Source organism: Folsomia candida, unplaced genomic scaffold, assembly GCF_002217175.1.
Source record: "Folsomia candida strain VU population unplaced genomic scaffold, ASM221717v1 Fcan01_Sc006, whole genome shotgun sequence".
NCBI lineage: Eukaryota > Metazoa > Arthropoda > Collembola > Entomobryomorpha > Isotomidae > Folsomia > Folsomia candida.
Genome location: NW_019091198.1, coordinates 10,182,283 through 10,196,066, shown reverse-complemented (window position 1 = coordinate 10,196,066; position 13,784 = coordinate 10,182,283). Strand labels below are relative to the sequence as shown.

The 13,784-nt window shown below is 41.5% G+C and overlaps 3 protein-coding genes across 5 annotated transcripts; all 3 read left to right on the top strand.

Moving 5' to 3' along the window:
* The first annotated feature begins 1,017 nt into the window (after positions 1-1,017).
* Positions 1,018-5,089, top strand: LOC110851296 (TWiK family of potassium channels protein 7). Its single transcript, XM_022099017.2, has 8 exons — positions 1,018-1,441; positions 1,761-1,913; positions 2,060-2,171; positions 2,349-2,538; positions 3,187-3,343; positions 3,493-3,693; positions 3,851-3,997; positions 4,379-5,089. The coding sequence occupies exons 2-8, from the start codon at positions 1,774-1,776 to the stop codon at positions 4,443-4,445; spliced, it is 1,014 nt and encodes a 337-aa protein (XP_021954709.1). The 5' UTR covers positions 1,018-1,441; positions 1,761-1,773; the 3' UTR covers positions 4,446-5,089.
* A 1,666-nt stretch (positions 5,090-6,755) lies between these two features.
* On the top strand, positions 6,756-10,386 carry LOC110851441 (potassium channel subfamily K member 9). Of its 3 annotated transcripts, XM_035853048.1 has the most exons (9): positions 6,758-7,018; positions 7,099-7,450; positions 7,730-7,944; positions 8,029-8,177; positions 8,279-8,360; positions 8,458-8,573; positions 8,689-8,755; positions 8,824-8,978; positions 9,058-10,386. In XM_035853048.1, exons 2-8 carry the CDS (start codon positions 7,254-7,256, stop codon positions 8,889-8,891), a joined length of 894 nt encoding a protein of 297 aa, XP_035708941.1. In that variant the 5' UTR covers positions 6,758-7,018; positions 7,099-7,253; the 3' UTR covers positions 8,892-8,978; positions 9,058-10,386. The 3 variants fall into 3 exon arrangements, with proteins under 3 accessions (XP_035708942.1, XP_035708941.1, XP_021954907.2); XM_035853049.1 differs by having other exon boundaries at positions 6,756-7,450; positions 8,827-8,978; XM_022099215.2 differs by having other exon boundaries at positions 6,758-7,450.
* A 133-nt stretch (positions 10,387-10,519) lies between these two features.
* On the top strand, positions 10,520-12,661 carry LOC110850713. Its single transcript, XM_022098233.2, has 6 exons — positions 10,520-10,974; positions 11,187-11,219; positions 11,292-11,498; positions 11,643-12,048; positions 12,122-12,299; positions 12,369-12,661. The coding sequence occupies exons 1-6, from the start codon at positions 10,834-10,836 to the stop codon at positions 12,487-12,489; spliced, it is 1,086 nt and encodes a 361-aa protein (XP_021953925.2). The 5' UTR covers positions 10,520-10,833; the 3' UTR covers positions 12,490-12,661.
* The last annotated feature ends 1,123 nt before the right edge of the window (positions 12,662-13,784 follow it).

Sequence of the window (13,784 nt, the reverse complement as noted above, 5' to 3'; positions counted from 1 at the left end):
GGGAAAATGAAACGGGATTGTTTAGGCGATGAGATTACTGCATGCTTTAGTACATTCACGGATGTAGGAGGAATGAATAAGCAATTTGATGTCTTTCTTGCCGAGAGAGAGAATGTGAAATCGGCGAGTTTTCTCTTTCAGCCAGATTGTTCAGATTCGTCTCGTCTCGTCAGTAATGGAAGGAGTGGAGAGGTCGGTAAATGCGAGTCCTATAACCCAGGTGGAATTTTGAATTCCCTGAAAGAGACAGAGAGAAGAACGGGTGTTACGTACGTGGTGCAGTGTTTGAGAGGAGGAATAAATTGTGGAGAGAGAGGATGACAATGATGATGGCATGACAAAACAAATACAGAGGTGTAATGTTTGTGACACAGATTGATCCCCAAGAATTCTGTTCTTGTCAACTTAAGTGGAGATGGTTCATCACTGTGGCAAGTTTTAGGTGTAAAAATCAGTTAAAGACTTTCAAACGATGGAATGCAATTAGCCGGTCAACGCAAGGAATGGATGGAGTGAGAGAGGTTACCCGCATCTCATCTCGGTGCGGGTATCCAACATATCAACTCCACTTCTTCACCACCATCCGAGAAGAGAAACAAGCAAAAGCAAAACCAACCAACCACCCCACGTGTTTCCAATCTTATACTTTAGAGTTTTAAACGATTTAAGAATAGGCATAGCTGATTCGGCTTTCGTCCTATTTTTAGGTACGTTTCTCTTCCACATCTTGTCTTGGTCTGTCCTCCTCTGAAATCTGCTATGCTGTTCTCTGCTATGTATAAGTATATGCAAATGAAGCAGCGAAGACAAGACGGGACCCATGGTGTTGCTGATTGCCACAACTTCTCCCATTCTCGTCTTTCATGCTTCTTCACGATATGATCGAGAAGAAGGATGTTGACGCTCGTCGTCGTCTTCCTTCCTTCTTCCTATTTACCATACAACGTACTCCTTTCTTTCTTCGGCTTCTTCCTCTCGAAAACTCATGTGTTTGGTGGGACAGACTGCATGCATAAAAGAACAAACTGTTTTTATCAGCATCTTTTTACTCGTCTTCATCCATCCTTGTTTGCATCTTGGGAGAGAGGAGAGGCAGTACGAGGACTGAGTCTAGTTGGTTGTGTTCTCTCATCGTCACAGCCAAACGGCACTCTATCTACGAGCAAATAGGACGCCAACCAATCCAGTTTTTTTCAAGTGTCGGCAATCCACAGGCCTGATGTCGTCTCCTCACCTCGTTGACTTACTCTTACTAAGTGACCACTGCCCCTGCCACCATCACCCACTTTTGGTCGTCGTCTCCACCGTCCTTGGCCACTCGGTGGGCTAAGGACACACGTTGAAATATACAACACTTTGTCATATGTGGAGAGATACGTACAATAGAAAGTTTTCACAGCAAGTATCATCATACACACCACTCGGCATTTCGGCATTTCGGGTAAGGTTCATTTATGTACAACTTGTTAAGTAAATAAGATATTTACTTACTTACTTTCTCAACTTTTGCGAGCAATGACAACAACAAAGCTTGCACCGCATCAGTGGGTTCAGTGAAGTGAGCAACCCTTTCGTGTTATCATCCTGTCCTGGATAAAGTAGTATCTAATACAATGAGTGGTGCACTTTAGTTTGTGGTGCTTGCCGGTTGGTTGAGATCGAGAGTTTCATTTCATTTCGTGGAGGAGATAGGAGCTAACAACACGCGATTTGTAAATTTACAAGGGTAATCTGTATTGTTCTTCTCTCTGGTTTTGCAGATGTTGTTATTAGATGAGTGATTTGGAGTATGAGCGAAGACTCTGGCCTCGAATTAAAAATGCCTTCCGTGTCCTGGTTGCTTTTACTTTTTCTCACGTCGGGGTATGCGGTTTAGTCGTCGGCTACATGATTTGTGGTGCTTTCCTTTTCCAGTAAGTGATGATATACATATGTATATACGCGACGATATGATATGACATGCTGGTGCACACGGACATGTTTGACTTGCCTTGGTTGTTGTGTTCCAAGGGAATTTTGCAGTGCTGATTTGCATTTTAATATTTGCCATCCTTTTCAGAATGATTGAGAAGCAGGAGCCCAACACTCAGTTGGAGGACGTACGGAAAATCAGGAACGAGACAGCCAACGAACTCCTCTCCATTGTGCTCATGTTCAATACTCTGGAGAAAGTGAGACGCACGAATGCACTACTGTTATGCCACCCATGCCATAGATACGTACATACCTAGATAGGCACATTGTTCTTGTACATAGTCCTGTGTGGGTTGTACACATACATTCGCATGGTTCATGTATCTATGATAATGGTTCAAATGGTTGTTCTCCTTGTATTTACCGTCATCCAGGAGGAGTTCTTCAAGCTGGCGAACGCAGCCATAAAAAATTACACGGAGGAAATCGTGAACGCCATCAACCTGGGGTATGAAGGGGAGCCGCTAAACAACCAAACGCACAGTACCTCTGTTCCAACGGAGAATGTTTCTTGGAGCTTTTCTGGTGCATTCCTCTACTCTCTAACTGTCATTACCACGATCGGTTAGTGGTTCTATATATGTATTCTCATGTTTTTTATATGGTGGTAACTGTTCAATTGCATTTCCCCTTTCACGGAAAAATCCACTTTCCGATATTCGACCCGATATTGATATACTTACCTGATATCCACACAACTACGACCACGACCACGAGGAGCTCGAGGACGACGATCGAATTGCTCTGAGTGAAAGTCGATCCCAATATTTCAAAATGTCTTGAAACTATTCTCGGCTAAGAATGTGGGGGAATTTTAGCCCTTTTTTACCACCAAGACGTACCCACCATCAGGGGATGAAGAGAAAGTGAGGTAGAGAGAGAGAGACAGAAAGGAAATCTTTCACGCTTTCCCCAATGCTTCCATGTATGTATAGCATGCCATAATATTTGCAGAATCCCATAATATTCTTCCTCTTAAACCCTATGCTGCTTCTCCTCGAAGTGGTAATTTAGCTCTTGGAATGGAATTTTATCTGAATCCCACAGAGAGAGAGAGAACATCCTAATATATGTATCCTACCACCTCTCACTCTCTCTATGTACTTAGCTCTCTCTCTCTCTCTCTGGCATACCTGCCTGACGAATGAGTAGAGAGAGGAGTAACTCGCTGCTAAGAGAATATAAGATTTCTAGAGAAATTATTTTTTCCAGGCTATGGGAACGTAGCGCCGAGAAGTCCTTGGGGGAAAATTGCCACCATCCTGTACGGCATTATAGGGATGCCGTTATTTCTCCTCTACTTGTCCAATATTGGGGATATCCTGGCACGCGGGTTCAAATGGACCTTTGCTCGCTGCTGCCAGTGCAGGTATGTCTGTGTGTCTGTAGTGCCATCATTTATCTTCTCTGTGTGGCCATCATCCATTCCATAGCCCTGGGTTGTCCTCATTCAATTCATGATGATGATGATGATGGATTAGTATCGCCATTGATTACGGATTTATTTATTTCCTGCAGATGGAACTGCGTCAAGCCGAGACGCTACCTCGACAACGGTCAGTTGGACGAGGAGGCCGTTCCCGACGAGGAGGAGCAGATCACGGTCCCCATCTCCCTCTGCCTTGCCCTCATGGTCGGCTACGTGTGGGGTGGGGGGCTCCTGTTCGCAAATTGGGAGAAGTGGACCATTTTGGACGCATCCTACTTTTGCTTCATTAGGTAACCCTCGTGTCCTCTCATCTCAAATATGTAGATACACGGAGAGTGAGAGATACGGACGACATGTTAAGTATACCGTAGCGTAGTAGTAATGATACCAATAATAATAATAATACTACTTACTCATCCATTCATTTATACGCCCATTATTCCGCAGTTTGAGCACCATCGGCTTTGGGGACCTGGTGCCGGGAGATGCCATCAGTTCAACCCCTGGGAGAGAGGATGAGATCCAACTTTCCTTTATATTATGTTCTCTCTACCTCCTCCTTGGAATGGCCCTGATCGCCATGTGTTTCCAATTTTAAGTGACCATTTAACTATTTATTATACACATTAGTAATAACTTCTTCTCCGTCGTCCTCGAAACCGTCAAGCTCAACTGTCTCGACGTATATCTCTCCCCATATTTCATTGTCAGTCGTATCTGTAGCTGTCAAACGGGGAGAAAGCATTTGTTCATCGGGCAACCCTTTCACTCCAGAAACAGAGTACGCAAGGAAATAAGCTGCCATGGAATGAGCCTTGTTGTTGTTGAGAAAGCGGAGCTGTGCGGAGGGAGGAATCATCACGATTTCTCTTTTTGAGACAGATAATAATTTGTGTTTCGACATGCACTTCATCTCCAAAAAAACCTCCCGTTGTTGAAGTCGATCTTCATTTTTTTTCTCTTTCTCACTTACAGGATGCAGGAGGAAGTTGTAGCCACCGTTCGAAAGATTGGATCCCGGTTGGGGTGCTCGCGAAAGTGAAATTCTGCTTTCTCAGCTCAAACAAGGTGCCAACCATGCCACTCCAACTACGCGATCCGATGTTTCATCTCTGTGAGATGAAGCCAATTCAAGCCACCGTGCAAACCAAACGAGTGTCAGACAGAAAAGCCTTAAATTCTCATACAAATTGTGTTCCGTGACCAATAGTTATCATCTGCTGCTCATTAAATGTACTGGATACAGTTAATTTTTTCTAATTGTAAAAATAATTAAGGAATGTATGTATGTATGTATGTCAAAGATATTTAGATGATAAGTAACTGTAAAAATAATGTCGCCATTATTTCATCGATTATCAGTTACAAATGTATGTATGCTTGTTATTTGTTTGTTTATTTGTACAGTTATCATTGTTGTTGTTACAGACACGTCGTTATTGCCAATACTTCTTTTAGGTCATGTACATACATATGTAGATACGAGGCTTTGTAAGTACCATGTATTTTAGCAGTATTGTTTTTGTTACTCACTTTCCTCCTGCTTTCACCCCTTGTCACCAACCACATACAGTTTAAGCACATACAATTCATGATATTACTACCGTTAGGACCTGACCCAAGCCGAAAAAATATGACAGTCTGTGAATAAATTTTCCAGTAATTCAACCTTCGAAAGAGGAGAAATGCGTCGAGTGAAACTTGAAAATATGCAAATGTACAAACACTACGACCAATTGCGTTCGCTTATACGTAGATCCATATGTGTGTTATTTGCATTGTATATTTCTGCATTTCAAACAGTTCTTGTGTGGCTGGCTGAAAAACACGACGACGACGAGGAACCACTCTCTGGCAAAACATGTTACATAACAAAGGCCGAGGATGATAGAATTTGGGCAATTCGGGCTGTTTAACTTTAACAATGCTGCTTCGGAATAATGTGTAACGAAATCAGACAGCCGGATTAGGCTTGGCATCCCACTAACATCTCTTGGATAGTGGTGGTGGGTGGGTGGGAGTGTGGGAGTTTTCGGCTCTCCGTGACAAGCCATTACGATCGCCGAGGATAGAATGAGCAGTGTGTGAGTCGAATTACAAATTATGTTTTGAAGCGAACCTCATTTCCTTCTCGCTTCATCTGAATTTTAAATGTGTTTCAATATTTTCCAAGTCGTTCCTCCTATCTTCTTTATGAATCATGAGCTTAGCACAATTTTGACACCATCCAGTCCACATGAGCGACATAAATGTTGAGAAAGTTGGTGAGGGAATTAGTTAAAGTATTTCCCCTGCGAATATTTCTCCTTGAAAGTGAAGGAGAAGTGGTATGATGATGACGATGATGACGGTGTTATGCGACCCTAAAATTTACCTATACCTGCTCCGCGTTTGACTCGAATTTCTCCACCCAGCGTCTTCGTAAGCATACCTTTTTTGTTGTAAAAGGAAGGAAGGAAAAACCCTCCCGGAGTTGAAGAAGGAAAGGAACTCACTGGTGACTACGTAGCCAAGTCAAAACGAACTAAGAAGTTGGCTGGAGAAAGAAGGTCCCAGCAGAAGCAGCAGCTCCTTTCATCCACCGTGATCATCATGAGACTTGGGAGGGCACAAAGTCCCCTCGGTTGTTGATGTGGAGTTGTTGTAAACTTTGGATCCCCCATTAACCTCGTGATGATGATGTCGTCGAGATAGTTTATTCCCCATTGATGGATAATAACGCCATGAATTTCCATCCCATATGCCTCCTCGAAACTGCGATGAATGTATATGTCACCCACCACATAATCTGGTGGCAGACGCTGCTGGGGGAAATGTAATGTTTCCGGTTCGTTTGCATGCATGGATTCCTCTCTCCGCCTCGCCAAGAAGACGCAGTTAATGTTCAGGAGGATGGAATTAATGCGAGGACAGTTCAAAGGGTTGAAACAATTAAGCTATAGATTACATCATATTGAATCGTTTACTGTTGGCGAGGGGTTAGCAAAACGGACGGAAGAGAGCATTATCCGGAATGATGGCAGCATTGACTTTAGTTCAGCGAACCCTCATCCTCCCATCAGCACGTCTCCCTTGAAGCATGGCTGGCATCGTGGTTTGGCAAGCAGCATAAGCAGAGAGAGTTTTGCACTGTTTGGAACAAGTTGATGACAGTTGGCTTGGACGACGATGACTGCTGGATGGAGGAAGGCTCTGGCAGAAAGGAGGATGTGATGGGGAAAGCACCCTTTGGATGTGAGATTGTGATTTTGGGAGAGCGAGGAGAAAGTTTGAATGGGGGGATCGATCGAGAGTCTCGTGCGAGCTGGAGATTGCGCTGAGACAAGAGCTGGGATTCACCACCACTTTCTCTCTCTTCTTCTTCTTCGTCTTGTGAAACCCATCACCACCTCCCAGACCAGTTTCTCTGTGCATTTAAACAATGTCCATAGATCAACCAATATTCCTCTTCATCTTCTTCTTCACTTAGTTTGCATCTCCTCGTCGACAAGGACAAAGAAGAAAAATATCGTCGCGAACAACAACGACGACAAGAGCATGACTGGAGGACTCCGTAAGTAATCCAGTGGTGAGTGAGTGAGATTACAGGACCCGTGGCAACATGCCACTCGAACGGTTAGAGGAAACTGCGTTATTAAAGTAAACAACAATATGGTATTCTATTCTCGGTCGTATAACGTACCGTATGGTTGCAGTAAAACAATGGGAAACAGGGGTACGAATAATACATCATCAGTATCGCGTCGTGGATGAGAAGAAGGGGTGGAGTTTTGCTACGACTACTTTCTCTGTAAAAGTGTTATCAATATTAAAGTAAAAAAGGACACAATTTGTGCCAACTTTTGGAACAATGTGTGAAGCAAGAAGATGTTGCTTGTCAATATTTTCGGTCTGTTTGGCCATAATTGTTTATATCGTGGTGGGTGCGTTGGCCTTCTTTTTCCTGGAGAGTCACTATCAGAAGAATCACGGCGACATTATTGCCGTCGAGAGTGTGAGTCATCAGGAGTTGGATACCATTAGGAACGCGACAGTACAAAGATTATGGTGAGTGAAATGGGGGATGTAAAATTTAAGGTTTTGCATGTTAAAATACGTGGTTCTTGGGATTTGGCAGAATTTATTGGTTTATAATTTGTCTGAAAATTTTTAATCATTCAATTTGAGGAGTATTTTGATACATATTGCATAACTCATGAAGAATTTAGTAATGCTAAGCTAGCGACTGCCAACGGCACATGAAAATATCTGCATATTAATTGATCAGTTAATTAAGTTAGTCTAATTGTTGATGAGACTGATTTACTTACACAACAATTAACACAGGACTCTCACAATGGAACTGAACGTCTTCTACGAATCCAACTGGACGCAATTGGCAGAACTTGAGTTGCAAAAATTTCAAGAGGACGTTCTTCGGCATTTGTATCTCTTAGAGGGGTCAGATTACCATCGGAGAGAGACCTACATTTATAATGACGACTCTTTCGAAAACTTTCCTGCTGCTTTGCTCTACGCATTGACCCTGATTACGACAATAGGTAAGTTTTTTCGGCAGAAAACAATTTTGGCAGACACTGTGTGCATCAATTTACATACTTTTAACGGTGTATCCACATCTTTAGGTTATGGGAGCGTAAGTCCAAAATCTCTGGCTGGTCGCATTTTGACCGTTTTCTATGCAGCGATAGGAATTCCACTCACTTTGTGCTATTTGGCCACCGTGGGCGACTTTCTATCCAGATGTATCCGAACTATTTATTACAAAATACGGGTAAGTCCTGAGTGGGTGGTTGGTGGATGACAGGTTTTTGTCATATCATGAAGATCAAGATGCGTGGGAGTGACAGAGATAAATTGTTTAATCTCGAATAGTGCGGAAAGCAGAGGAAGGGAGGATGCGGTGTGCCCATTCCGGTCTCGTTGGTCCTAGTCTTTTGCTACCTGTGTGGGGGTGGTAAGTTTTGCATGCTGATCCTCATCTACTCACCTTAATTGATACCTCTGGGCTGCATGCGATTTGCATACATGGATAATTCCCTGATTTCTTCCAGCTGGAGTATTCTGGTGGCTAGAAGGCTGGCCTTTTGTGGATGCAATTTTCTTCTGTTTCGCCTCACTAGCGACAATTGGATTCGGTGGGATGTTGGACCCCAGATTTTGTAAACATGTAAGTCATTCATTTGCATAAGTACTTGGCTGAGATAACGCAGCACAGCAATCTGGTCTTGCCCATTAACTAGGACTATATGCATTAATTTACATATTTACTTCTTGGATTGCAGGTCTCCCTCTTGGTCTCATCCGTGTACATCCTTCTCGGAATGGCACTAATTAGTACCGTTTTCAACTGTGAGTAATGACTTACATGGCTTAAAATGTCGTGGTAACTTTAATGGATGTCATTTATAAATGCGTAGTAGTCCAAGAGGAAATCGTGCGAGGGAAGTCTGGCCGAGGTCGACACTACCACCGACCCATATCTTGACTATCCAACAATAAGGACATGGTCCCCCCGCAAGAAAATCACATCGGGTTACAGCACATAACGCTCGATGCGACAAATTCCTCTCTGGTACTTCCCCTCTAGGAATCTCTTCTTTTCACTCAAATCAAATGAATACTTGACCTGGTGATGATGGTCGTTGTTCCAGGGTGACGAGTATTTTGTTCCAAAAAGCATGGTTGCAGAGTTTTTTGCACCACAACCCAACGTAGTGGAGATGGCCACGATGGGGAACAACATCAACTACGGGTGCGGCTCGGCTACCCTTCCAAGGCCCACGAGGTCAAAAACTGTGACGTTCGAGGACGAAAAGTTTAGCAAAGAAGCGCCTCCGGACGTTTTCATGTGAAGTCTTTAAACCAACGAGATATTCGATTTCATACACAAGAAACTATGAGACTTTATATGTTCGTATGTACAAACACAATCCATTGCTTTCATTCCCTTCCATGATATAATTCAAGTAATATTGCCATCACCATTCGTGGGGCCACCCGTCCAACACCTCCTCCTCTGTTCTTATTCTTCTGCTCATCCCGATAAAATCAATCATCCACTCACATACCCGTCCCAACCTAGATTATTGTTTGTTTAATTCTTGTTTAATTGTTAATGTGTGTCTGTGTAGAAGAACCTCGTCGCATCAGAAATAAGACAAAAAAAGTGGAGCAGATTCGTTATGTCCGGTGTGTGTACTGACTCGCGCAGAGGTTACCAATCAAATCAATGGCGATAAGCATACCGATTTATGTTTACACTCATTCACGACAACGACGAGATTATACTTATGTAAACTCCAATTTTTACGACATTATGAATTGATACTCCTTGACCGGTAGAAATACACTTTTATAAATAATCAAAATGGATGACGATGAGGCAGGCAGGATGATCTCCAAACAACTATCACTTTCTAGCCAATCGTCAATCATAAATAAATCACAATAATTTTACACATAATCAATAATCATATACGGTTTCGAATAGAAAATCGATGCCAAATCAGACACAAGGCTCTCCTTCTTCTTGGTCGTGTTTCAGTTAAATAACGGACACAGTCATAAAATATCCAATAAAAATGCTATAAAAAAGCTGGATGAAGGATAACATAACCATGCAGTATTTTCCTCAGAATAATAATAAATCTCATCTCCTCCTCATATGAAACGTACAAACTTTCAGAGCGTTTTCATGTAAACTTATATCCAAAAAATACTCTGCTTGCATGGAGAGTCTCCTCACATAAACTTAATAAATAAATAAATACATACAGGATTGTGAACGCTTTACACACTTTTGTAAGGCTTAGAATACACGAGTTAATTGTTGTGAGTAACGGTAGGTTGTGCAGAGACGGATTTGCATACATAGCCTGTAGAAATATAAAGAAATCAGGTAATATCATCAACTTTTTGTAATGGTAATATTTAATAAAAGCAATTTTTAATAAAAATCATGCTATGAAAAAATTCAAAAATCTGGAGTGTATGAAATATATGTGCATGGGAAGCTCACGTTTGATCTCATACTGACATGGGAGAAAGTGCAAACACTGCGTAGGGACGCGTTGAGCAAACCAAATGTAAGCCATATAATCCTCGAAGAGAGTGCATTATGTGGTCTCGTTATTCGGACAGGAGGGGATTATCTGCTGAATTAAAATCACCTGTGTATGGATTTGTTGCATTATTCGCACTATCTCTCTTCTCCGCTTATTAAGCACTTCCTCTCCAGTGGAAGTAGAGCACGAATCCGAGAAGCCTTACTCGGAAATATTGATCGCTTTGCATTGTAATTTCCAGGCGTACCGACCAAGAAGATGCGGGTGTTGCGGAGTGTGTGATAGGTGTAGGTGAGGCTATTTTGTTGCTGCTGCCATGCTGGGCTCACTTTCACTGGGCTTATCATCCGACACATCACCATCATGGCAGGGGCAGGCCGGCTTTGCAGTGTTCAAAGTTTTTGTACCGTTATTTTACTAGAGTTAGGTCTTATGTTGGGGTTTTGGGTGGGTGACTATTTGCCAAGATATCTCAACAGGCCGCCGGATATTTGCGATGTCACGGTAAGAAAAATATACTATTTCATCCATTCATCAACCTAGTAGAGCTTTCTCCCAGCTAAACCTTCCACTTTCACCATCCGTTCAAATTACGCTTAGTTGTGGATGGGGTGGTTTAATCGCTCATTTTTTCGGATCTCACGTAACGGGTGGGATTTACATGACCAAGATTTTTATGGTATAACTAATTTGACTAAATAACTTTTCATTTACAGAATTCATCCATAGTAAGGAAGCTAATTCAAAAGGTATGTCCTGCTCAAGTAGAGATTTTACCCCAGTGGAAGCATAACTCATGAATCTCTCATGAATATCTGCAGAATTGGACTCCCATTTTGAAAAAGCATGGCGTCTCACTTCCCGTCGAATGTCCGTTCAACATTGCTCGAGATCTGCACGGGATCCGAGAATCTGTCAAAAGGACACGCTCTTCCCACTGGCAGTGTCTCAAGTGTGGCAAAAAGTTTTACTTGGAACGCCATTTAGACCTTCACATCGAACGACGTCATAGTGAACTAATAAATAATGCAAGTCCTTAACAGTAATCGATCCTCAATTGTCTATTTAAAATATATTCTTAGGACCCGTTAATCAATACGGTTTATGCAGAAGGATAGCGTATGCAGATTACTATTCTGGGCTCAACTTTCCTTCTTCTCTCGTATTTTTAGGCAGATGATTCCATTTGTCTAGCCGGATTTTGTGACATTATGCGATGCGATGTTCTCAAGTCGACGTCCTTTCTAGATGACGAGTCCAAGTCCACCGATGTTTCTATATGGGCGCCCTCCTCGGGGGGTGTGGGTGTAGCCAAACAGCAACAACCGCACCCAGCTTTACACACATTTAAACAAGCCGTTAGCCATCACCATCATCATTCTCATCCCCACAGTGATGGACAACATTCGCATTCTAAAGATGGACAATTAAACGTCGAAGGGCCTGAGGGTGAATCGATAGAACATTGTGATGAAGCGTACTACACCAATTTACACGTAAAATGTTCCAATTTGGTATGGAACTGTCTCCAAGGGCTCATATCAGTTTTGGATCCTAAAGAATTCAAAGCAATTCAAAGTACGACTTAAGGGCTTTCTTATCTTGATTCTTATGGCAAACCTTAAAAAATGTGTATGTTTAATTTTTTTAGATGAGTTAGAATCTGTAAGTTGTTCATTTTTGTCCTGCTCCCGCTACGGGGACAAGTGTTGTCCCCCAAGTTCCAAGGGAAAAGGAAAGCTGCGCCCATTTTTCATCGTCTTTGGTTCATTGTTTATTTCTTTGTGTCTTGCTTTGGCCTATTACTTTACTTGGATTTACACACAAAGGTAACAATGGTCCTTCCTGAATGGTAGTTACAAATGTGAAATTTGACTCTAATTTTGACCTTGTTTTAGTGTAAATTCGGAGGAGGAGATCTTTTATGAGGAAGAGGTTGACAAGCCCGTGGAGGTTAACACTGCCACAACAAGTAGTCGAAAAACTGCTCCGTTGTTAAACCGAACGACTCATCTATGACACAATAACTAGACCGAGAGCTGTTGTCCATGTTGTTTTGTTACCGTTGATTAATTAATTAATTAATTAGGATAGGATACGTCCACAAATGTGTTACAATAGACGAGTTCATTTTGTAACGTTTATTGATACTTTCTCTGAAGCCAAAATAAAAACAGTCGAAATACATATATGAATGTATAAAAAAGTGTTGGTTATTTCCAAAAAGTTAGGAGAAAATGAGATCAGTCTCAATTGGGAGAAGAAAGCTGTGAAAAAGAAAGCAGCTACCAAACCAAAGAAAGCTGAGGCACCATTAAAAAGGCTCATCATCATCATCTCTTCTGACAACAAATTATGAGCAAACGGCCCTTTTAAGGCCCACCACTTATTTCTAGTGAGCTAAAACTTGCATACAAATATGTGTATTTTTACTGTCGTACTTTTATCCACGGTTGGATGAGATGACACTCCATACTAATAATACATCATTCCAATAATTTAATAATTCATGCATCAAAAATGCTGCTAAAAACAAGAATAAAATGCAGCAATGAGTTTGACAGCATTCATGTTTTAATGAGTGTTATAATGTATGTATTATGTATGTACATAAAATTGAGGCAAGATGAGACGAGCTAGAGATTTGACATGTATATGCTAGCCAATCATGTTAAGTACAATGTGAGACGTCTAAAACCCTTTGAAACTAAAATTTTGATATATATTTTTTTACTTTTGATCTCATCCACACCGTTTACGGTAACGTACAGTCACCGTAGGTGTGAATGATTCCGAAATCCCTGACCTAAATAACATATCAAAGCAAAAATTTCGATATTTTTACCCTTTACAAGGTCACCATGTGATCCCAGGTCAAAATAACATATCCCGTTCGATAGACCTTGTAAATTACTCTGACTCCTCACTAGGGTTTTACATTGTCAACTTGTCATGACATTTTGACATGTCATAAATGTCATAAATGTCAGACATTTATTTTTGTTGACAATTATGACATTTATGAAAATTTGTCAAATTCGAAATTGTCAACTGTTCTGTCAACTTGTCATTGACAATTATGACATTTTCATTTTTTTATCTCATTTTCCCCAAACAAAAAAATTACTGTAGGCGGTATATTTTGCTTCTCAGCTACACATCTTTCCCCTCGTATAATTTTTTACTGCGAACGACACTGAAAATATTATATTGACGACTTTTGCTCTTAAAATTACAACTTATTCCATTTGTCTCTGATTATCAGCTTTATTTATAGCATTCGTTTGGAAGAGTTGGCCGATTCCAGACATGTT

Coding starts and splice junctions, on each gene's coding strand:
- LOC110850713 (XM_022098233.2), top strand. CDS start 10,834: ATGGCAGGGGCAGGCCGGCTTTGCAGTGTTCAAAGTTTTTGTACCGTT. Junction 11,220..11,291: donor TAAGGAAGCTAATTCAAAAG/GTATGTCCTGCT, acceptor GAATATCTGCAG/AATTGGACTCCCATTTTGAA. Junction 11,499..11,642: donor ATAGTGAACTAATAAATAAT/GCAAGTCCTTAA, acceptor TCGTATTTTTAG/GCAGATGATTCCATTTGTCT.
- LOC110851441 (XM_035853048.1), top strand. CDS start 7,254: ATGTGTGAAGCAAGAAGATGTTGCTTGTCAATATTTTCGGTCTGTTTG. Junction 7,451..7,729: donor GCGACAGTACAAAGATTATG/GTGAGTGAAATG, acceptor CAATTAACACAG/GACTCTCACAATGGAACTGA. Junction 8,178..8,278: donor CTATTTATTACAAAATACGG/GTAAGTCCTGAG, acceptor AATCTCGAATAG/TGCGGAAAGCAGAGGAAGGG.
- LOC110851296 (XM_022099017.2), top strand. CDS start 1,774: ATGAGTGATTTGGAGTATGAGCGAAGACTCTGGCCTCGAATTAAAAAT. Junction 2,539..3,186: donor AACTGTCATTACCACGATCG/GTTAGTGGTTCT, acceptor TATTTTTTCCAG/GCTATGGGAACGTAGCGCCG. Junction 3,344..3,492: donor GCTCGCTGCTGCCAGTGCAG/GTATGTCTGTGT, acceptor TATTTCCTGCAG/ATGGAACTGCGTCAAGCCGA.